The following is a 23,844-nucleotide window of genomic DNA, read 5'->3' as shown; positions in this document are numbered from 1 at the left end:
AAGGAAGGACAGGGAGGTGGTGTGGGCTCCGGGGCCACAGGCTCAGGAGGAGCTGCCCCCACCCCATCTGCAAACAAGACCGCTCTTTAGAAACCCACCTGAGGACAGATCTCCACAGCCTGCTTACAGAGAACGGCTCCTGTGCCACTTGAGGTGGATTTATTTGAAGAGAAAACAATTGAGCATAGACGAGTCCAGTTCAGTAGAACTTTCTACAGCACTGGAAGAAGTGTCCTGGAAACCTCCACTGGCTGACGGGAATCAACCACCTTCAGCTGCTGAGCAAGTGAAACATGCTGGTAACACAACCGAGGGGCTGAATTTACATCTTCATCAGCTTCAAGTAGTCACGTGAGGCTAACGATGCTCACCAGGGACACTGCAGGTAGACAGAGCCGGTTCGAAGCAAGCCCTGAAACTGAACAGCTGTAGCCCTAGAGGTGCAGACTGGAAGTGCACCTGAGTCGTAAGGCTGCTGAAGAGTGAGTGAGCCGAAGGAAAATCAGCCCAGCTGTGTGGGCCTGACCTCTGCCTGCAGGGCTGCCAGACACCACCACAGCCTCGCGCCCGCGTCCTACTGTGAGCACTCTGGTCTGTGTGTAGGCTCCTCACGTCAGCATCTGGTGCTGAGGGTCCATCCTGTTTCTCCTTATCGACAAGTTGGCAGGCTGCTTGTCCGACTCTTGGAAGTGAGGTTGCTCTGGAGCTTACCTGAGTAAGAGGCTAAGCAGGGGCCACTGCCTACCCCCTGCCCTCCAGGGTAATCAGCTAAGGTCGCTTCAGCCTGTCTGACCTGGGTTCCCACCTGCTGTCTGCAGTGTTAGGGGGAAGGGGCGGGGGAGGCGCCCTGACAGCAGGCCAGGACATTTGGGGTTTCTGAATGGGGACCATTCAGTCTGGCTTCACTGCTGAGAATAAGACACTTTTTATTCTATCCTCTCTGGAGACAAAAGCTGCTGCTCCTCTGAGCACTGACCTACATAAATTTTCACCCCCTCTCCAGCCTCCTCAGGCCAAGCAGCTGGACAGAGCTCTCCTCTGGGGATTTTGCCTTTGGCTTGGCTGGTCTCCAGAGGGGTGCACCCGCGCAGCAGAGGGGGTCATTTCGGTCATGAGCTCGGCCCCTCCTCACCTTGCCGGGTGTGTTACCTTCAGCTTACTGTTCAAGGTGTTGGTTTCCTTCCAGTCTTTCTGATCCATGTTTCTCTTTGCTGCTGAGATTATATATGATTTTGTATCCATGTATTTCACAGACCATAAGCAACATCATCTTAAACCTCCCCACCAGGGTGCTGGAGGCCTGCCCTCCTTTGAGCCTTTGTTTACTTGCTGGTTGGCAGCAGGCAAGAGGTCACCCTGGGTGCTGAACGGGTCAGCCTCCCAGAACAACGAGGACAAAGTGCTGTGGCTCAGCCTTGAGCCTCTGCGCCCTTTGGGCAAGATCCCTTCCTGCTCCAGTCACAGGGCAGATCTGCACTCAGTCCGGCTCTCCCAAAGGCTGTGCTCTCAGGAGTCCCCTCCCCTGTGCACCTGGTCTGACAGGCATACCGACCTGCATGGAGACACAGGGCACCCTGCCCTCGAGGCCAGGCCAACCTCTGAGCCACAGTCCAGCCAACACAGCTGTTTGCACAACTCCAGCCATCTCCCAGGGTCACCTGCAGACGCCAGGGCACCCCAGCTGGCCTCAGACTCCTTCCCACCCACATCTTTAAGGTCTGCTTCTACCAGATCGGTGTCCATGGCTGAACTCAGTTGATGCTGCTATCTGGGCTTGGTCCTTTTTCCTGCCCAGTTCCCATCCTCTACTAGGCTTTCCCATGTCCAAGGCCACATGACCCAAGCATCTCCAAAAATAACGCAGTCTCACAAGAGCAGGCCTATGTGCATACCGCCTGGGATTAGCCTGTGGCTTGTGAACTCATGTCAGTCTTAACTATCAGACCTCTGGCGTCCTCACACCAGATCGGACAGGCATCTATGTTGAAACTTTATTACAAAATTATAAAGCAGAGCTCTGTAACAAAAAATACACATTTGGGTTTGGTCTAACACCCAAGTAAGTCTGAGAAAATATAAGCCACTTGAAATAACACATTCACGTCCAAAAGGTTTCAACAAATTTATACAATATGCATTGAGCACTAATTCCTGTACAGCTTATTCTTTCTAGTTTGGATCCAGCTATTCCAATGTATTATGAACCAGTCAGCTGTCCTGTCTTTTAAAACAAGTCACAACTGAAATCTCAGAACAATCAGCAAAAGCCATGGGACAATGGAAGAATTAGATGTTTCCATGGTAATTAAGACTAAGGATCCATGAGGGGCAGGAGAGAGCATCCAAGGATGAAAATCAAGTTTGCTACCTAGGTTAGATAGTAACTGAAATGGGATCTTAAGAATTCCCAGCCTTTATTTGGTGTAGTAATAAAGAAGATACAAAGTGGGAAGGGGCGGGGGCGGGGGGGGGCCGGCGGTTAGGGTTAGGTTGTTTTAACACCTTTTTTCTAAATGGAAACCTTCACCAAAAGAGATTAGAAGACTTAAAGGCAAATTCTTTCTCCTAGATGAGTAAATGCCTTCAGTTCTGATTCTGGCTGAGGTTACAAACCAACCATCAGGATATTGTTAACTCATGTCTAAGAGGGAAACTGGGAGGTAGGGAGTGGTAAGGCCTCAGCAGAGAAAACAAGTTTTAAGCAGGGAAACAGCCAGCTTCTGCCCTGAAGTTATTGCTAGGTTGTAGCTGAGCTGCTATGTGCAGACCTGTTTGTTTCACAGTGGAACTAAGGAGGAGCTGAATTCTTTGTTAAACTGGTAGGCACCGTAAACTATAGTATTTACTGTCCAGCAGAAAGATGGTATCTTTACCGGGAAATCTCCATCCGCCACCCCCCACCTCCCACCCCCAGTTCCTACAAAGGCTGTAGCCCGGAATCAAACTATCTAGGACTTGGTATAATGTCAAGGTAGGTGGTTTAGTGGTTGGTGGAGAGAAAGCATTAAGCATATCCTGTACCAACCAACAGGTGCCCTTACAGGCTTTCCAAAGTCATGATTGGTTCTTCTGGTCTGAGAGAGCTCAGCTGCAAAGGGGAGGGGCAGGGGTGACTGCCAAAGCCCTCAGCTGTCTGAGGGTGTGCAGAGCGGTAATGTCCAACGGTAATGGCGGCACACACAGCTCTTCGGATAGTGCACAGCATGTATGTTTGTGCTTGGCTAAGCTTCTCCAGCAAACTTGAGCTCTTCCAGTGGTGGAGAGACCCTGAGACGGCTCAAGAACAAGACTCACTCACTGCACGGCCCTTCCTAAAGAGCCAAGGGAATGCTGCTTCCTGACCTGCCCCTAAAGCAGCAGGCTGAGAAAGGAAGTGGGAGTTGGGAGTCCCTCCCAAGCTGGGGAACAGAGACGTGCAGCTGTCTGCTCAAGGGCTCATACCTCTGAGTGCTCGGTCTTACATGCTTGTCTGACTGGAGCAGAATAAGGCCCTTTGCCTAAGTCTCCGTGTCTTCAAGTGAAACCATGTTTAAAACCTCCATGGGCAAGAGGGACCTCATGCTCAGGGGAAAGTGGTTTAAGGCTGTCCACTGGAGACGTCAAAGCCAAGCAGAGAGCCACTGTTTGCACCCAACGCTCTCCCTTTTCCTCATCAACTAAAACAGGCTGGCACAAAGTCAGACCCCAGGAGGAGAAGCAGAGGTGACCCACGTACTGTCCTTCAGACTGGAATCTCCCAGCAGTCTGAAAGCCAGACGCTTTGCTGACTCCCAAGGTCAGCTCAGGAGAGGGATAGCTTCCCATCCCAGCACTTAAGGAAGCAATTCTTAATGACTTAAGGTTTTCCAATCGCATTTGCGTTTCATTTCTCACCAGAAATAAGTTTACTGGTACAAATTTCTGTCCCTAGGAGGATCACTATTGGTCTGGTAAGCTACCATCTTTTTGGTCTAAAGAAACAAATGGATTTTAGGTAAGGTATCAAGAGACTTTAGCAAAGGTCGGTTAAAGCACAGAGAGCCACAGAGACCAGAAATGAATCCAGGTGTGCCGGGGAGGAAGAGAGCCGTTCCCACCAGGACTCATGGTGGGTGAAACCGAGGAACGCCGCTCAGGGGGATGGGCGGGCTACAGGAGGAAGGGTGAGACTGTTTAGGTTTGCAGAGGAAGGGAGGAAGATACAGTCAAAATTCTGGAAAGTCCTCTCCACCAGTTACCATCGTCACCCCAAGATCACCACAACAGGGACTGGCCTGTGCGATCTGTACCAGTTTCCACTGGCCTGGGGCTCAGCCAGCGCACAGTGTACCTCTGAAGCAAGACCAGGCATGCCCAGAGATGACACAGCATCCTTGCTCGCCCTGGTCTTGGGAACACTGCGCATGTTCTGGTTAGCTTGCCCGTCTGCAAGCCGGCCAACCGTGGGCCCAGACACCTGGATCTCTGTCCCTGTAAGGCACTGCAGAAGCTGGCACGGGCCCTCAGGATCGGAAGACGTGCACGGCTCGGATCACGTACTGCCGGCAGATGGGGCACTCGTTCATGCGCTTGCCGCACTTGGTGCAGGTGACCATGTGGCCGCACTCCAGCAGAACGCAGTCAATGGGCGAGTCCATGCAGATCCGACACACGTTCTCCTCCAGGCTGGACGGCACTGCTCCCCCTGGACACAGAGCAGAGAGGAGAGTAAGGGGCGCAGCCCCCAGATCCACACACTCCCCTCAGGGAGAAGGAAGCACCTCCCCAGGAACTAGCTCCACCTGCTTGTTTAATCTGCACCTCCACAGGTTAGGCTATAGGTTTGAAGAGTCGAGTACTTGTAGATCAAAGACTTCCCAGAACATGAGATGTTTAAGGCAAAGGCCTCAAAGCTTAAAAAGAAGTAACGTTCAGACAACTGAGGCTGTAATAAAGCCAGGGAGTGCCACGGAGGGACTCGATATTCCCTGAGGCAGAACGTGCTGAAAAGATATAAAACTGGCTGAGAAGAGTTTAGGTACCAACAGAGTTGTAACGAACGGCTCATGAAGGATCATGCGACTCCTCTGTAAACATACCCCCAACTGAATAAAGAAAGCCAAGGATTGCAGGGCCCCAGCCATGCCACGGCCTGCTTCCCCGGAGGAGACGCCGTGGTGCCAGAGCCCAGCAGAGACTATGGCTCCCTCCTCTCTGCCTCCCACACACACTTCATCCACACCACTGTGACTGCTGCTCAGTGCTTTCAGAATTTGTGAGTTTGCTCCTTGTCTCCCCGACTAGCAGACGGGCTCCTAAATTCAACAAATGGAATCAATTTCTATTGAGATAATAATATACTTAGTATCTACTGTGTGCTCTGAGGGCTGATAGTCATCTTGAATGCCGGAAACCAGTCCTGAGGTGAAGGGGAACATGTTAGTCTGACTCTTTGTGACCCCATGGACTATAGCCAGACAGGTTTCTCTGTAAATGGAATTCTCCAGGCAAGAATACTGGAGCAGGTTGTCACTTCCACCTCCAGGGGACCTTCCTGACCCAGGGATTGAACCCACGTCTCCTGCACTGGCAGGCAGATTCTTCACTACTGAGCCACTGGGAAGCCCCAACAGAAGCTGTGAAGTAGGTGCTCTCGTTACTCGTTTTATAGGTGAGGCAAGTGCGACCAAAGGGTTAAATAGCTTGCCCAGAGATTCAAATCCAGGCAGGCTGGCTTCTAGGAAAGTGGCCTGAGGGCAGGGGCTGCGAAGACAGTACTAACTGCTCAGTGCACAGTTCTCAACAAGGCTAACTGGCTTGTGCGAGTGGGAAGACACAGTCGGCATGACCTACATCCGGGGTCAGCTGTAGGAACAGAAAAACCTTCATGTCCCCAAACCCAAGCTTCCCAGCATGTTTTAAATGGCAGCCTGAATCAGGTAGCCATAAACAGGGAACTGGTCTTATAACAGCCGCCTCTAGGTCCCACAGGGAGCTCTCATACTCCACTGTTCCTGCGCTTTCTTTACCTGTTCCTTGGATTATTCAGAAAGTCAGGCTGTGAGGCAGTGAAACCTATTTACTCCTGTGAGGAGCTGGTGGCCCTAACAGGGAACATTTGGAAACAACTGAACTATATAAACACCTATAAATATAAATAGGAATACTTATATATATAATAGGTATGAGCTATATAAACAGCTCATCCATAAATATATAGATGGGCTGGTGTAATTTACAGAGTTTCATTACAGATTACTTCTGTCAAGATTAACAAATTCATTAACTCAGTTGCCAGCATTCTCCCAGGGAATCAGAAAGACCCCAAGTGGATGGTCAAACTTTGGTATCAGGTGAGGGTCTAGAACTCCAAATGCTCAGCTCTTGGGAATGTATCAGCCAGAAGACCGTGCCCCATTCTGAGCAATATGGTGAGAGCTCTTCCCCAAGAAAGGATGTTCTCAGAGTAGTGTAGGGGCCTGAAAAGCACTTTAAAAGTTTTTCAGAACACACTCCAAATTTGTCACTTAGTAAAATGGCTGTATAGCCTTGAGGCTTTCAGAAAAAGGTCTAGCATGTTTTAGAGTGACTGTATCTGCAGTCAGATTCCTGCAGTGCATTCTGGGGGTGCCCAGAGACCTGTGGGTGGTCTTTAACATACAGGTTGGTACATGGCAGCTGAGTGCCACGAAACACGCTATACATACAAGGCTCTTAGCTCACCACCCGTGCTTTTCAGTTGGTACCAGAAGCTGATGAACATCCCAAGTGATTTCCCTGAAGGTACACACAGAGACCCTCCCACACAGACCAAGATGGAGTAAAAGCTATGGTGCCTGAGCCCCAGGACTATGGGCAATGACCAGAAGTGCCAGCCCTTGGCTTTGCCAAAGATTTTACACAGGCTGGCTTCTGAGCTCTGACAACCAGAGGCCTGCAGATCAGGCTGCCCGAGGTGTCCTGCCACTCCTCCCTTCGCAGGGACGGGGATGGGAATTTCTAAAGATGCTGAGGAGTCCTGGTTCCCAGGGAACATCCCCCCCAGTACCGCTCCCCCGCCAGGATGTGGATATGCTCAGAGTTCTCAGACGGCTAACAGGAGCAAAGGCTGATGGGGAGGAAGCAGAGGAGAGTGAAGGGCCTCAGCCCGATAGCAAACAGGAACAGCCACGTACCGTTTTGGTCTTCAGCGCTGCACACTGCAGAGGGAAGGAAAGAAGGTGTCTGAATATGTGACATCAAGGAAAGCATCCAGCCACCCTGGCTTCACTTCCAAACTCAGACTGCTCTCCTGCTGGGAACCAGGCCACCCTCCTCAGACCCTCCACACACGGGAGACTCACCCACCGCCCCTGCTGGGGTGTCTGGTCTAGTCTTAGAATAAGGGCTTCCACTGCTTTGCCGTGAACAAAAGTGCCAGGCAGGAAGGAGATTGCACAAGCTCAGTGTTCTTTTCTTCTATCACTTCGGAAGCCGGAGTTAAAGTCAAGAAAGGAGGAACAGTCTGCCCTGGTTGGCCAGGGAGTCTGGGTGTGACTCCCCAGAGGAGCCATCTCCTCGTCCCTCATTTGGAGGTTCTGGGGACCATCCAAAAGGGAAGAGCCTGTGATCAGGTGACCAGGTAGATGTCCCCTAACTCTGATGAATCTGAGCTCCTGGGAGAGGAGAACCTGAATCTGACTTCAACCACCGTGAGCAGGCAAGTCAGCACAACATTGACCTGCAGGAGCCCATCAGCTGGGGAGCGACTAGGTGAAGTCATTTCAGGAAATGCAGAGTTCCAGACAGCTAGACTCATCTCTCGCCTGCAGGGCTTCTCTGCCTTGACTGGTACAGTCTTCATCTTACCACAAATCAGCAGCACGGACATAATACCAAGTTTTTTTCTTCCCCAAACTCATTTGACCACAGACCTTGTTTTATTCTGCATCACTGAAAATGATACCATGGCAAATGCTTTGGAAAATGAACAGCCCCGGGGCAGGCAGGACACACACAGGGTGCCAGTACCTTGTGTACAGAGTTTGAGCACGGCCAAAGGCAGTGATGAGTCTGACGGGGCGACATACAGCGGGAAGGGCCATGGACTTAGACCCAGAAATCCTCAGGGCCAATCTAGGCTCTCCAGTGAAGGGAAGATGCTAACAAGGCCTATTTCACAGGCTGCCCTGAGGATTAAATACATACACACGATGCCTGACCCCCACCCGGGCATCAGCTCCAAAGGACAGTTGTTATTAGACGACGCAAATGCGCAGGGTGGCCCCTTCCTCGGCTGAAGCATGGGAATGGAGTGGGGTCGCTGTGGCCTCTAACGCGCGGCAACAGGTGCCCTGCAGCTCTATGCCGCTGCCGCAGGCACGGCCCCTCACCCAGGTGCTGGAGTCCCTTCTGGTCCTTGTACAGCCGCGTCACCCTCTCCATCAGTTCCCACTTCTCACAGCAGCCCTTGTAGTTGACGAAGTTGCGAGCCAGGATCTCCTTGAGCTGTCGCACGGTGAGACCTTCGATGTCCTCCAGGTCAGTCAGGTCAGACAGAGAGGCCCTCCGGCCTGGGACAAAGCTGTCCTCTGAGTCGACGGACTGCGAAGGCAAAGATGGGATGGGTGGGCTCCACTCCCCCGCCCCCGCCCCGGCTCTCACTTTCAGGACCCCAGAGCTCTCATCACTCTGTGCTTTTGGTGACTGGCCTCAAGGGAAGCAGGAATGGGGGCATATGGAGGATTACATGGCGCCAGCTATGCATCACAAGACAGACCTCCGTCTCTTCCTGCCCCGAGAGCTGTGCTCAGGCCCAGCCGGCAACAGCCCCACCCTCAGTGGCTGGGCGGGAGGAGCAGCACCAGCTGAGGCAAGAGGTTTTGGATCCCGATTGCTCCACTGACTGATGCTGAGCAGCACCGGGCACGATGCTCACCTCCCTGAGCCCGTCTGCCCCAGGCTTCCCATGGATATTAAAACGAGGCAGCACGAGAAACTACCGCACGTGGTCTGGGTCTTTCTCACCTGGAGAGAGTTCTGCTTTCCCACAGAAGCCTGCTTCCCGCACAAGCATCCTCTCTGCACACTGGAGACCACAGCTCTGCGGCCTCACAGCAGTGCCCTCTCATCTTTCCCTCCTGATTATCTGACCTCCTTCCCCTGACAATGGCCACTGTGTGCTGGGAAGCAGAGGAGAAGAACAAGACTGGCTCAGCGGCGCCAGGAGCCTGCCCTCCAGCTGCTCTCAGCAAGTCAGCAGACTGGAAACCAACGGGCTGGGCCGCTCCGCAGCCTCCACTGGGACACGGACGCTCCCAAGGTTCACCTGGAATGCTCACACTAAACGCCGCCCCCGCAGACAGGATTTCAGGACTGTCACCACAGCCTGCTCCTCCCCTCTCTCCCGTGAGGCCGCCCAGAGGGTCCTGACGAGAACAGCGGTGAGAGCAAAGGCGGAGGCACAGACCCCACAGGGCCCACCTGGGTCTCGTCCTCAGTAGGGGCTCTGGCCGTGCGCTCCAGGTAGACGGGCTCCTCTTGGTCCTGAGACACATGGCCATTGGCCTGTGGGGACAGAAAGATGCCGTCACATCCACAGAGCTGTCCCACGGATGGCATGGGGCTCTTGCCAGCTCATGCCATATCCAAATGCATTCTCATCTCCCCGGGAACCTGGAGTCTCGCATAACAGCATTATAGAAGCCTGACTCTGTCAGGCAGGGAAGCGATATGCATATATTTCAACTCTAGCCAGGATGGCATTAACTGCCACTCACCGTCAGTGTCGGCTCAGCTTGCACACTCCGAGTGGAAGGAAGATCCCACGGCCGCTCCTCTGCCGGACCACCGTCAAGTCCGTTCCTGACACGCCACAATGCCAACCCTACAACTTCTGCCCGCCATCCCTGGTTTTGCACCCAGACCCGTGTCAACTCTTTTCTCCCCAACTGTTCAAACTATGTCTTCGCTTCTGCCACACGAAATCTCCCCGGCTTCCTCATCTGGCCCAGATGAAATCAAAGTTTCCAGACCCTCACCACCCCACCCCTCTCTCTTCTGGCTAGTCGCTCCTCTCATTAGAAATTCTAGAAATATGCTCCAACCAGTAGGGCAGACTATTACTAAGAGCTGTCTTGAAACCCAGTCAAAAATTATTTTAAGGCATCAAATAGTCTATTAGCCTGAGACTATATAAGACTAATTAATGCCTATGCTTAAGAAGTTTCATTCGGCTTAGAATTCTAACCTCTCAAAAGGTTTCCTCTGGTTTTGCCAGAGTAGTCAGAACTGGGAGCCACCTAATCCCATCACCATTTAAGCCACAAAAATCCCTTCCTAGATCCTCTCCACCCACTGCTCCCAAACAGGCGAAGGGTCTGGGGGGAGCCCAGAGCAAAGAGGTGTCCGAGCTCACAGGCCTTTTCCACTGGACTCTTCAGAGAACCAGCAAAGGGACAACCCGGGAAACCAGTCACTCACTGGCCCCCGCTGCTCACCTCAGGTTAGAATGCATAATATGGAGCTAATTAAGAAAAGGCACGCAACCACACAGAAATGAAGAGTAGAAATAACAACCGTCACCAAAAATGCCAAGTGACGATAAGCTCCTGTACACAGCACATGTGGGCAGAGATGCTTCCCAGACAACGTCCAGTTTTCTCTTAGCTTTACGTCAGTGTGGTACCCACCGGCCTCCTGGTGTCACCTTGGAGTTACAAGAAGCCATTCAGAGCCTAACCTTTTCCTAAGCAGACAGTTTCTGTATGTCTTCTCTTTTCCACAAAAGAGAAACTCTTTTGTGCTGCAAAGTATGCTCCTGTCTTTTCAGGATGTCCACTGGCTGAGCCCTAATCTACAGTGAGTGTCTGTCTGCAGTTGGCTTTATTCCATGTGCTTCCTTCACTAGCAACTACTGCCAGGGGGTTACAGGCACAGGAAGGGGCCCTGGTGAGGTGAGCGCTGCTGCCAGCAGACACACAGCCTGCGCGCCGCTCGCTGCAGAACCGTCAGGCAGCCCCGCACGAGTTACTGCGCTTGCCCTATTTTTCTGGCTGGCAAAATGCAGGCCTCACCAGAACAGGGGATGTGAGCTGACCTGAAGGCCTTCTGGAAACATCAGAGGAGAAGCACCCAATGAGCCCTGGTACACGGTGTGACCTACGCGTGCAGTCTGCAACTTCTGATTAATGAAAGGAACCCACCTAAAGGTTCCTTCAGGGAAAAAGAGAAAATTTCCTCGAGGCACTCTCCTGACTCCCCATAAACAGAGAGAAAACCCTGGAGCAAGCAAAGGGAGGAAGTCACGGCAGGAGGCCCAGCCTGTCCAGCAGACAGAGCAGAGCCGAGGGAGAGTGAAGCCCCAGACCGCGCTGGGGAGAAAGCCAGCTCAGGCCGATGAGGGAGCTGCGTGCGTGTCCTGCAGCTGAAGCTTGCGACCACAGCGGCCTTTTTGGCTCAGTGCTCGTCAGAGCTGAAGCAGGGGCCCCGTCCCAGCAGAGGCGGGGACCAGAACAGGAGACGGCAGCCCTCCACATCCTGTGTGGGAGACGACGACACTGGCGCATGCCGGCTCTGGCGGCTCAAAGCCCTTCAGACGTGGGGTCACGCTGCCAGTCAGTCGTCCCCACATCCTGGCAGGAGCCAAAGTGGCCTGGATTACTAACCTCATCACCTTGTTAAAGGCTCAAACCTCCCCCAAGTGACCTGAGAGTCAGTGCCCAGCTGGAAACTGGATCTCCTAGGTCCTAATCCTCCCACTGTTGCCCAAGTCAGTGAGTAAAAGGCTCACTGAAGTATAGCTACAGGACGTCAGCACGCCCCGATGATGACAGTGATCCTGGCACTTCGGATACATGCTCACTGAATAAACGAACACATGGAAAAACAGTTCCTAGAGACCCAGCACCCGAAAGCCAGAGGCTGCCACTTCTTCCCCCAACCCTTCCCTCTCCCCACCATGGGCACCTAGTCTGCAGAGCTGGCCCTCTGCCCACATCCTGTCGGTCCTAACCTTACAGGGGCCCCTGGGGCTACCCACAGCTTCCAGCTACTTCCTATCCTCTGTCCAGTGCCTCTCCCACTGGAGGCGGGGCACCACTTCCGCCGTCCCCACCCCAGGCCTCTGGCTGAAGCCTCCTGCCTCGCCGGTGCTGGGTCCTCCCCTGCTCCCCACCGAGTGTGTGGGTGTTTGCTTCCTATAACTTGACACAAGTCTTGCTGACACCCTATCCTTTCCTCTTTCACCCCCCTCAACCCTCTCCTCTGGAGAAGGCAATGGCACCCCACTCCAGTACCCTTGCTGGGAAAATCCCATGGACAGAGGAGCCTGGTAGGCTGCAGTCCATGGGGTCGCCAAGAGTCGGACACGACTGAGCAACTTCACTTTCACTTTTCACTTTCATACATTGGAGAAGGAAATGGCAGCCCACTCCAGTGTTCTTGCTTGGAGAATCCCAGGGATGGGGGAGCCTGGTGGGCTGCTGTCTATGGGGTCGCACAGAGTCGGACACGACTGAAGTGACTTAGCAGTAGCAGTAGTAGCAACCCTCTCCTCAGTGATAATAACAATGTCATTTAGTCACTAAGTCGTGTCTGACTCTCTGCAACCCTATGGACTGTAGCCCACCAGGCTCCTCTATCCATGGAATTCTCCAGGAAAGAATACTGGGGTGGGTTGCCATTTCTTTCTCCAGGGGATCTTCCTGACGCAGGGACAGAACCCAAGTCTCCTGTATCGGTGGGTGTATTATTTACCGCTGAGTCACCTGGGAAGCCTGAGGTCCACTGGCATCACTCTAATGCAGCAGCTGGTTTCCACATCTACCTTCCCTTCAGGGGGGCTTTCTCAGCGTAGAAGCAACATAATCCTCGATTCTGTGCTTTCCGGGCCCGGTTCATAACTCAGTCCCCGTGCTGCCCGGAGCCTTCCGTCCCCAGGCCCTGCTGGGATGCAGATAAGGCCGCCTACTGTTCAACAGCCCTGCAAGCACACCCCAGCCCAGCCAGCGCGGGCAGGAGCGGCCGGGCCCGCGCCTCGGTCACAGTGTTTCCCTCCGCTGCCTCGCCTCCACATCCTCTTTTTGGCCTCACCACGCGGCACGCAGAATTTCCCCAACCAGGGATCAAACCTGTGCCCCTTGCACTGGAAGCTCGGAGTCATGACCGCTGGACCACCAGGGAAGTCCTGCGTGGTCCTTTTTCTCCCTGGTGCCTTGTGACGATCACTGAGGGACCGAGGTCCCCGTCGGCCCAAGAAGGCCATGGGGCGAGAAAGCAGGAGGGTAATTTGATCAGAACCAAATGTGAAGACCTAACAGTGATTTTTCTCAAAATGTTTCTAGAACAACCAATTTTTTAAAACTAACTGGGATAGGAACCTATTACAAAGAAACAGAAAAACACAATAACCCAGTACCGTGCATCCATTTCTCTAAGAAAAGCCCAAACATGAGTCTAAAGTCCAGAAAACTCCAGAAAGGCGTCCCGTCACCTGTGCAGCCCCTCTCCCACAGCGTGGGGGGAGAGGAACCGGAGCCCGCCCTGGAGAGAGGGGAGGCCGCACTGGCCTTACCTGCTGCCGGCCTTGCGCCTGGCCGGGGGGTGCGGATGGAAGGCCGGGTGAGGTAGGTGGCACGGCGCTGGTGTGGGGCCGGGCGAGGAAGGCCTGCTGTTCGGGGAGGTCGGGGCCCAAGGGGGGCACCTGAGTCCTGCCCTCCTGGGAGATGACGGGCTGCTGGCCGAGCACCAGGGACACCAGCTCCTCCTTTTCCCGGCACATGTCGGTAGAGATGTCGTGGAGGCTGAGATAGTCCCTCAGGTCCTTCACCTTCATCTTCATGAGCTCCTCCCGCCGGAAGGCCGTGGCGCGGAAGCGCTGGCAGAGAAGGCAGAGGCGGGGCCCGGCAGCCACCTGGCTCGAACAGTTCGTGCAGAAGTTCTTCTTACAGTCCAAGCAGGTCTGCTGCTTAAGAGCGAGAGACAAAGGAAACCATGTCAGGCCGTGAGGACAAGACAGAGCGTGACAAGGGCTGGGCACGACCGCCCCTGTGACTTGCCCTTTCACCGAGCTCCTCCTCTACCCAGGGGTCGGGCCGCCAGGCAGAGTTTAGGATCAAAGCCCCTGGAGGCAGCAGGGCCCCCACGGGTCTCCGGCCGCCACAGGCAGGGCGCCGCGGGCAGGATTCCACTGGAGGCTCACACCACTCATGCTACTCACCAGCAGAGAAACAGAGGCTGCTAACTGAGAGTGACAGCTTCAGGGTAAGAAAAGCCCTGCCTTTACGAAGTCTCCCTCCCCGTCTCTTGTGGTGTCACCTTGGGGGCTGTAACTGAGCCTCTCTGGCCCTCAGTTTCCTCATCTGTAACGTAGGGGGTGATGAAAGCAACTACTTCATAGGACTGATGTAAAGTTAAGAGATAATGCACTCAGCATATCGGACACGTGAGTCTTCCATAAGTGCTTAGTGTTTTAATTATTATTTCTAGGAAATACAAGCCAATGATGAGACTCAAGATTCAAATCAGTATCGTGGAGCAACCCTCCTTCAATAACTGTATTTTGTTCTATACTTCTCAATACTGTACAATTATAATCTTTGATAATTACTACTCCAAAAATATATATATTATTAAACGACTGAGGGGCTACTATGTGCCAGAGCTGGACTTGGCTTATCATTCAGGTCTGAAAGCAACCCTGAAAGCAGGTGTTTTCCTGCCTCCCTGCTTCCAGGACAGAGCGTCCGCGGCCTGGAGAGAGGAAGGCGCGTCCTGAAGGGCGGGCAGGGAGCAGCGGGTCTGAGGTCCACACCTGAGGGGGTCTGGGTTTGGTGCTCACACTTGTGCTCTTTCCACCAAGCCATGGGACTGACTCAGCCCCACGCCAGCCCCCAGCCGTGCTGAGCCAAGGGCCTGGCTCTCCCTCTCGGAACTCCCGGCCCAGGGCCCCGTCTGCAGGCACTGGGGCCCAGGCCCCCGCCCTACCCCGGGAAGGCCGGCTCCAAGTGCTGGGAGCGCGAGGCTGCCTGAGAGCAAACCCAAGACAAATACTTAGTGACAGGAGGCCCTCCAGACACGAAGGGGGAGCTCTCGTCTGTGGAAGTACAGGGTGTCTCGGGCGGCTGACGAGAGGGCCGGGCAGGCGAGCTGGCATCGCCTGGCAGCAGCTGCTCCCAGGATCGCGGACAACACAGGGCACGAGGGCGTGCTCAGCCCCCAGGAGGCAGCTCCTGGCCCCTCGGCCCGGAGGCTGAGCGAGCACAGGGTCATCCGATGAGCCCTACGGCCACGAGCGGGCCACACACCACCACAAGGGTGAGCCCTGGGCCCCCAGCGCTGGTCCTGGAGGGGCACTCACTAACCCTTTAGAGAAATTAACAACTTTTCATCCTAGGGTGACTTCAGCATTAACCTAAATCTTTCTGCCCCCTCTTTTCTAAGTATAGAAAGCTGTTCAAGCAAACAAGAATGCCCAGGAGACTCACATTCCCAGAGTCGAAATCACAGGCCCTCTGGTGTGGCGCTGAAGGAGAAGTATGCAGAGTGGAGGGGGTTATATTTAGACTTTTCTAAGTGTCATTCAAGCAGTAAAGTGAAGCGAACAAAGGCTGTGACTGCTGACACTCGGAAGGACACATGTCAAGCTCCCTCACTCTCCACACAGTGCTAACCACACAATACAATGTTCACACGGCTGCACGTGCTTTAGAACAGTTCTGGGACCAGTCACCACTCAGATGGAAAGGAGATGTTTTGGGGTATTTGGGGGGTTCGGGCACATCTAAAGCTTTTCTAGTGGGTGATGAGATGTGTTTAGGATGACACAGTGAAATTACAAGGCTTCCATGTCATAAAGCTGTAGGTCCTGACATGGAACATTGCTTATACTGGTACAGTTTGATAAGACTTCAGTTCAGTTCTGTCACTCAGTTGTATTTGACTCTTTGCAACCCCATGAATCACAGCACGCTTGACACAACTGAACAGCCCCGAGTTGCTCCATCAGCCAGATCTAAACAACAGTCTTCTATGGTGTGCAGCGTACTGGATACCAGATCAGAAAGCAAAGACAGCAACCCACCCAGCTTCTCCAACCCCTCAGGGGCTCTGAAGTCCTGGCATCTGAAACACACCCGACAGGAAGCAGTGCTCACTTGAGGCTAAAACCCCAGTTTGAAGAGTCAGGAGAGAACAAAGGAGAAGGAAAAAGCAGCTGTCAACAAACGCTGGAAGAACAAGTAAAGGAAACACTCAAATATAAATTCCAGCAAATGGTACACAGAGTAGTGAGGTGGCGAGAAAGACGACCTAGAGGAGCCCGGGTGCCCGCAGAGACACCCGGAGCATGGGGGCCGGTAGGGGTGCCGGCGTGTGGCTCCCCCTGACGACCCACCCTTCCTCTGCCACCCCCACCCCAGCCCCGCTCCCTGGCACAGGCCAGGCCCACGTTCTCAGCCCTCCTCCTGCCGTCCTGCCGAGAGGCAGCCCCTTCTGGGAGGGAAAGGGCAGCAGGGACACGCTAGGATTAAGTCCTGGCTGGCTGCATCCCCGCTGGGGGAACTTGTGCAAAACAGACAACTTCCTAGAGTCTCAGATGCTCACCTGCAAAGCCAGGTTCTCAGGACTTCCCTGGTGGCTCAGTGGCCAAGAATCTGCCTGCCAATGCAGGAGACATAGGTTCGATCCCTGGTCCAGGGAGCTCCCATATGCCGCAGAACCACTAAGCCCATGTGCCTACACTAAGCCTGCTCTCTAGAGCCTCAGGGCCTAGAGCCCGTGGTCCACAGGAGGAGCCGCCGCCATGAGAGGCCATGCACCGCAACTAGGGAAGAGCCCGCGCAGCAGCGAAGACCCAGCACAGCCCCGAATAGTAAACAAGCGACTAAAGTGAAACTCGGATGCTCAGCCTGCCTCGAAGGGCTGCTCAGGTACCACATGAGCTAATGCACAGTGAACCTCAGAATGCAGTAGGCACCCCACACAGTAACACAGTCACCTCTAGTTCCCTTCCCCTTGGGCCAAGACCGAGGAGCCACCCCCTCTTTCTACTCTGAGACTTGATTATCTCTCCATGTCTACAAACACAACCTCCCTGCCAGGCCACCCTATCCTCCCCTTCCTCCAGTTGGTCAACTAAAGAGGCTGGGCGCCAAACCCCCTCCAAAACCATCAGGGCTGCTGCTAAACCACATGCAGGATATGTCGCTTCCGGCCAGTCCTGTCCTGCAGTTTCCGAGACTGGAAGCTCTAGGAGGCCAGGGCTCCGTATTTTTCATGGCCTCTCTTATAAAGTCCTTAGTGCTAGCTGGGCTTTGTACCAGTGAGCATTCAGCAAATACTGACCACAATGAAGAAAGGAAAAAGAGACAAGAGCATCCATGTCATCATTTCAATTCAACCACTTCAAGAAAAGACATTTTGAAAGCTTGCAGCTGTTAAATGCCAAACCCTTGAGATAAGATGCCGATCCACTTAAGCATGAAATTACAAGTGCAAAACTCTCGTAGGAGAAAACATCCTTAACATTCACAGAATTCACTGTGAATTACACAAAATTAATTCGTCCCCTTGTGGCAAGAAAATATTGTACCAATAACCATCTTTTACCTTCCAACTGGAACTTCCTTTCCCCCTACAGAAGCTCTTCTTGGGACTTGCCTGTTGGTCCAGGGGTTGAGAATCTGCCTGCCACTGCAGGAGACACAAGTTCGATCCTTGCTCCAGGAAGATTCCACATGCAGTGAAGCATCTACTGAGCCCATGTGCTGCCAACTACTGAGGCCACACTCCAGAGTCTGTGCTCCGCAACAAGAGGAGCCCAAGCAACGCAACCAGAGTAGGTAGCCCCCACTCGCCACAACTAAAGAAAGCCCAATTGCAGCTGCAAAGACCAGTACAACTAAAAATAAGCAATTACTTTTTTTAAAAAAACTTCTTCTTGGTACAGAAGCTTTCCTCCCGCCTCCTCACACAGCTGCGCCTTTGCCCTCCTCTTCCCATCAGCCTTCGAGCTCCCTACTGTGGAGGGATGACTCTCTTCATCTTTACCTTTCCACCCCAGGCACACCTAACACGCCGTAGATACTGAATAATCTATTTTTCACTAAATAAGGGGAAAATTACTTTATTTTTTAATTTTGGCCACGCCAGGCAGCTTGCAGGATCTTAGTTCACTGACTTGGGCTCAAACCCACACCCCCTGCAGTGGAAGCACAAAGTCTTAACTGCTGAGCCACCAGAGAAGTCCCTGGAGTTCCTTAGTTTACTCAGTGTCATGCCTTATTTTAGTGAGACTGATACCCCGCCTTCTTCAGTTCGACCTTCTCCTCCTCCATTTCATCTGTCTTTGTCAGTCGCGTGCCCTTGTATCTTAGTAGCTGAAGTGCCTTTGTGTCTGAGTCTCTTCTTTTTCATCTGTAAAATGGGTTGACAACCACTCCTTCACAGGGTTCTGGCACAAAGAGCTGATCGCCAGATAGAAGCTGCCTGGATCGGTATCGGCCTCCCCCAGACCAGGCTCTAGGAACTTCCCACTGGTGTGCAAGAGCTGCCTTAGCGCCTCTCCTACGGCTCCAGCAAACCTCCCTCCTTGTGAAGCCATGTCCGGTCCCTGAAACAGGGTCAGCCAGGTCGCTGCTTTGTTCAGAACCCTTCAGTGCCTCCTTGTGGCCTGGTGGCTACAGGCTCCTTACTGCAGAAGCCCTGGTCCTTTACTACCGAGGCCAACTTTGCTGCCCTCACTCCCCAGTCCCCTGCACCCTGGAACAGGCCACGCACTCTTCCCAGGTCCAGCCTGCATCTGCTCCGCCTCTGGTGCTTTTACCTCGGCCACTGCTTTGCCAATCAACAAGCCTTCCTTCGTGGCTAGAATGATCCATTCACCAACAGTGCCTGGTGCCCTAATACTTAACTTATACAACTGACTCTCATTAGTTCTTTGTAAATGGGGGCCTCCTTAACCAGACAGCAAGCTCCCCCAGGGGAATGCCCTATGTCTTGGCCCTCTCTCCACAAAAGCGTGACCTCTAGCTGCTAGCACGCTGCTGGGACAGAACCGGGCCCTCAGTGAAACTCTTCAGCGTGGAAATGCCAGCCGTAGAGTGAAAGCAGACACTCTCTGATCTACTTCCTCTTTTGCAAATTCTTCTCAACAGTCCATTCATTCATTCATTCATTCATTCATTTGAAAAACTGTATTGCCCACCTATCATATCAGTCTAGATAGACACTGGGAAAAACTTGTGGACAAAACCGGCAGAATCCCTTACTCTGTGTATCATCTGAGAAGACAGGCAGTCCACAAACACATGTATGCTGGGTGGTGAAAACCGCTATGAAGAAAATAAAGCACCTTCCCACCCCCACCCAACCATCCCTCTTCTTCTGGGGCCGGTCCCCTCATCCATCCACTTTCTCTCTTCTGGCTGACCAACGTCAAAAACGTGCTAGATCTCCTGATTCTCCCAAGTTTGTTTGTTTGTTTGTTTAATTGGAGGATAATTACTTTACAATATTGTGACTGTTTTTACCGTACCTCAGTATGAATCGGCCATAGGCAAACATTTGTCTCTCTATCCTGTACCCCACCCTTCCACACCCCAACCCTCCAGGTTGTCACAGAGCACCAGTTTTGGCCGCCCTGAGTCACGCGTCAAACTCCCAATGGTGACCTGTTTTACATATGGTAATGTATGTTTCAATGCTATTCTCTCAGATAAGCTCCCAAGTTATCACCACTTATCTGTGCTTTCTCTCCATTTCCACTCCAGAGTATAACTGACCTTAAAAAAAAGCTGCAAATTCACGCTGCTGCTTTTTTTTTTGGTCTGTGTTGTATGGCTTGCAGGATCTTAGTTCCCCAACCAGGGAGTGAATGAACTGTGAAAGTGCAGAGTCCTAACCGCTGCACCACCAGGGAATTTCCCATGCTGCTTCATTCAGACAAGGGTTTTCCATATTCCTTTCCTGCCAGTTACTTTGCCACTTCTGCTGGTCGTTCCTAGCACTGCTCACAACGTAGCGACGAAAACAGCACAAGCTCTGGCCATCCAACAGACTTCTGATGTGCTTAACGAGTCCTTGAAATGACTGCTTTAGATAAGGAGGACAATTTCTTCTTCTGTTAAATGGGAAGACACAACAGTAGCATAACGTCACGGGGTGGTGTAAGGATGCAGGGACACCACGCATCTGAAATGCCTAGCTTGGTGCCAGGCACGTGAACAGGACCCCACGGCCCTCCTTCCATCACCTCCGATGCTCAGTCCATCCACAGTCTCCACCCCCAGCAGCACTGAGACCGCATGGCCCTGAGTTCCCCCTGCTCTCCACCTCAGTCTCCATTTTCGGACTGAACCCCTCAGTCCATGTGTAAGAGGAGGGGCGCCCCTGCCCACGGAGCCACAGCCACCTGGCTTTGGCAGCCTCTCCCGCCGAGTTCTCAGTGACTGGGGCAGCCAAGCAAATGACAACAGAGCTTGGCTGTGTGCTCCCTTCCCTGCATGGCAGTGAGGCACAGGCGAAATACGACCGACGAGGCAAACTGCCCATCCTCCACCGTCTTACAGGTACAGAGGGGTGGCTGGTCAACACTGCGAGCTGCACAAAGTCTGACACGCTGTCTTCGGCGGGAGGACTTGAGAGCCAGAGACATATGTTTGAATCCTGGCTCTGCCTTTTAATAACCACACAGTTGTGGGGCACTACCTAAGCAGAGGGGAAAGAATGAGTATTTTCATGTCTAGGAAGCTATTTGTCAGGAACTTGACAGACACAGTTTCCTTTTACTGTTAAACTTTAAGCCTTAGTTTCTCATACATAAAGTGGGAGGTCAGGGCCCCTGAAACCTACATCAGAGAACGTCCCTGGGGGTCCGATGGTTAAGACTCTGCGCTTCCAATGCAGCAAGTGCAGATTCAATCCTCAGGTGGGGAATTAATATCCCAAATGCCATGTGGCACGGCAAAAAGAAACCCGAAACAAAAAATCTACATCATAGAGGTATTGCGAGGATTAAATGAAACCAAAACTCTACAAATCACTTAAAATAGTCCCTGGCCCACAGCAGATGGTTTAGAAAGTATTTTTTCTTCTCAAATTTCCCATTATCGTCACTGGAACATCACATTCTGGGCTGCACACTTCTCATTCTGTAGAGTTCTTTCCCAGGTCAGGGCTCACCTTCTGCCCCCCCCGGTACGCTTGCCCAGACAGAGGGGAAGCCCACACCCATGCACACCATTGGCCCAGCCAGCAATGTCACTTCCTGCCCCTACTCTGGAAACTGCTGTCATGGATTTTAAATAACATGGCTACAGTAAATAAATAAGCTCCAGTCTTCACCTTGTCAGGGTCCTGGTGTATCTGAGATGTCCCTGCACTGCCTTCAATTAAAAGAACAAGTTCATCTAGTGTCAGGCTTTTTACGACGGCAGCTAATGAAGAAAACAGCAAGTGCCTGCTGCACCCCAAGCATCGCACCGGGCCCCCTGAACAGCTTAGCTCACTTTATTCCCAGGACACTGAGATGTGATTTACATACAACTATGATATCCCCACTTCACAGTTGGGAAATGAATCTCAAGAGGTGAAGTCATACAGCTAGGAAGTGGCCGAGCTGCTATCTGAATTCAGATCTGCTGCTGCTGCTGCTAAGTCGCTTCAGTCGTGTCCAACTCTTCGCAACCCCATGGACTGCAGCCTACCAGGCTCCTCCGTCCATGGGATTTTCCAGGCAAGCGTACTGGAGTGGGGTGCCATCGCCTTCTCCGGAATTCAGATCAGCTGTGTCCAAATCTCTGCCGAGATGCTTTGCTTTTGCTTGGTTAGTTTTTTGGGGGGCGTTTAGCCATACCTTACTCTTGTCTGGAAAATCCCATGGGCAGAGGAGCCTGGTAGGCTGCAGTCCATGGGGTCGCTAAGAATCGGACACAACTTCACTTTGACTTTTCACTTTCATGCACTGGAGAAGGAAATGGCAACCCACTCCAGTATTCTTGCCTAGAGAATCCCAGGGATGGTGGAGCCTGGTGGGCTGCCGTCTTTGGGGTCGCACAGTCGGACACAACTGAAGCGACTTAGCAGCAGCAGCAGCAGCAGCAGCAGCAGCCATACCTTGCAGCATGTTGGATCTTAGTTCCAACTCTTTGCAAGTTTCAACTTAGCTCCAACTCATTTTGGATCTTAGTGCTGACTCTTTGCAACCCCAAAGACTATACAGTCCACGGAATTCTCCAGGCCAGAATACTGGGGTGGGCAGCCATTCACTTCTCCAGGGGATCTTCACAACCCAGGGATCGAACTCAGGTCTCCCACATTGCAGGCGGATTCTTTACCAGCTAAGCCACCAGCCAGGGAAGCCCTTAGTGCCCCAACCAGGCATCAAACCCACGCCCCCTGCACTGGAAGCACACAGTCTTCACCACTGGACCTCTAGGGAAGTCCTCTGCTTAGTTAGTTCTAATACTCGTGTGGAAGGACGGGTCAGGTCTGGGTTGCCAGCTCTGCACCGGCAAAGGAAGGGCAGGCATCAAGGAGGGGAGGGCTGCCCGAGGACCCATGGCTACAGTGGCTGAGCAGGCCCAGAAGTCGACACTCACCTTCCTGGCCATGCTTGCGAAGTGGGCCCCACAGGCCTTGCAGCTTGGTTCTGAGCCCGTGGGAGAAGGGAAGGAGCTGTACCCAGGGTTGGAATAGGCCTGTGTCCTGGCTCCCTGGGGCGGTGGGGCCTCCTCAGACTGTCCATCCAGGCAAAACCAGTTGCAGCAGCCTGCCCACATGATAAGATCTGATATGAGGAAGAGAAGGGAGAAAGGTCAGAATTAAAAAGACACACCTCGACTGGATTCCCACCCCCAAGGGCACAGGTGAAGGGCCATATAGGTCTGCACCTGCCGCCAGAGGCAAGGTGAGGACGGGCTTTCAGGGGCCACATCAGCACCTCCCCTCGGCTGCCCTTCCAGTAAAGGCACACACAGACAGCTGACCCACCAGGACAGGCCAGCTCAAGCGGCCGAGCCAACCTGCTACCTTTGAAAGGGTGCTGATGTCTCTTTGGGTTTCATCTGAGATCTTTACTTCAAATAACATCTTTTGTCTTAGCGATTACACGTGGCCTGACAGCTCTCTCATTCAAGAACATAACCTTGCCCCTAGAGCTCAGACAGAAAGAACTCTATCCTGCATTTCCACACTCAGACTGACATGAGGCGGAGGGATCAGTATTTCCTTTACTTAGATGAGGCAACCCAGGCTCAGAGGGATCAGCGTCATACCTAATTACAGAGAACTGAGATTCAGAAAGCCCAGCTCTTCTGACCCCCCACCTAACACTCTCTCCCCTGTATTACGGTGCTCCCTGGTTTCCACGCCCACCAGCCAGCAGAACTCGCTGACAGCTCTTACATGTGTGCCTCCGACTCGACATCAGCTGCCACCACGGCACCTGTAATACTTATGCTTTTTTCTACGCCTAGGCCATCCATTCTTTGAGGGCAGGGACCACTTATTCACATCAGTCCTGGGCACAAAGCAGACACTCCACAGTTATCGGCTTCCTTGCTGAATCAGTGCCTCTGCGGACTTCATAAGATCTTTTGGGTTATTATTCCCATTCTAAGTATCAAATACAGGAATTAGGGGCAAGGGGGTTGATGCTTTTTTTGAGATCACCGAACAAAGAAGATCCACTCTCTCAAATGTCAGAATAAACTAAGCATTACGAGGGGTTCCACTAAAATGCCAATTGCTGCTGTGATAAAGTAAGATGTGCTGTTCTCAGTAGACCAAGGCAGTCAGGGTGACCTTGTAGGCCTGAACTCTCCGCTCAAGGGGATAATGAATGAAACATGTAGCGTATTCATAATCAGCTCACACAAAAGAAGGGTACTTTCAGCTCTGCCTCCTTAC

The 23,844-nt window shown here is 52.8% G+C and overlaps 1 protein-coding gene across 2 annotated transcripts in view; it reads right to left on the bottom strand.

The window, feature by feature from the left end:
- Positions 1-2,060: 2,060 nt before the first annotated feature.
- Positions 2,061-23,844, bottom strand: part of RFFL (ring finger and FYVE like domain containing E3 ubiquitin protein ligase) — a 75,138-nt gene continuing 53,354 nt past the window's right edge. The window contains exons 2-7 of one of the 2 annotated variants that reach the window (XM_068977015.1): positions 22,536-22,723; positions 13,511-13,903; positions 9,421-9,504; positions 8,331-8,541; positions 7,134-7,157; positions 2,061-4,663 (exon numbers count right to left, since the gene is read on the bottom strand). In XM_068977015.1, the coding sequence (XP_068833116.1) occupies positions 4,482-4,663; positions 7,134-7,157; positions 8,331-8,541; positions 9,421-9,504; positions 13,511-13,903; positions 22,536-22,715 (1,074 nt within the window). In that variant the 5' untranslated portion in view covers positions 22,716-22,723 and the 3' untranslated portion in view covers positions 2,061-4,481. The remainder of the gene's footprint in view (positions 4,664-7,133; positions 7,158-8,330; positions 8,542-9,420; positions 9,505-13,510; positions 13,904-22,535; positions 22,724-23,844) is intronic. The other variant, XM_068977016.1, reaches the window with a different exon arrangement.

The sequence above is a fragment of the Capricornis sumatraensis genome, chromosome 8 (assembly GCF_032405125.1).
Source record: "Capricornis sumatraensis isolate serow.1 chromosome 8, serow.2, whole genome shotgun sequence".
In the NCBI taxonomy this organism is placed as follows: Eukaryota; Metazoa; Chordata; class Mammalia; order Artiodactyla; family Bovidae; genus Capricornis; species Capricornis sumatraensis.
This window is presented reverse-complemented; position numbering and strand designations above follow the sequence as displayed.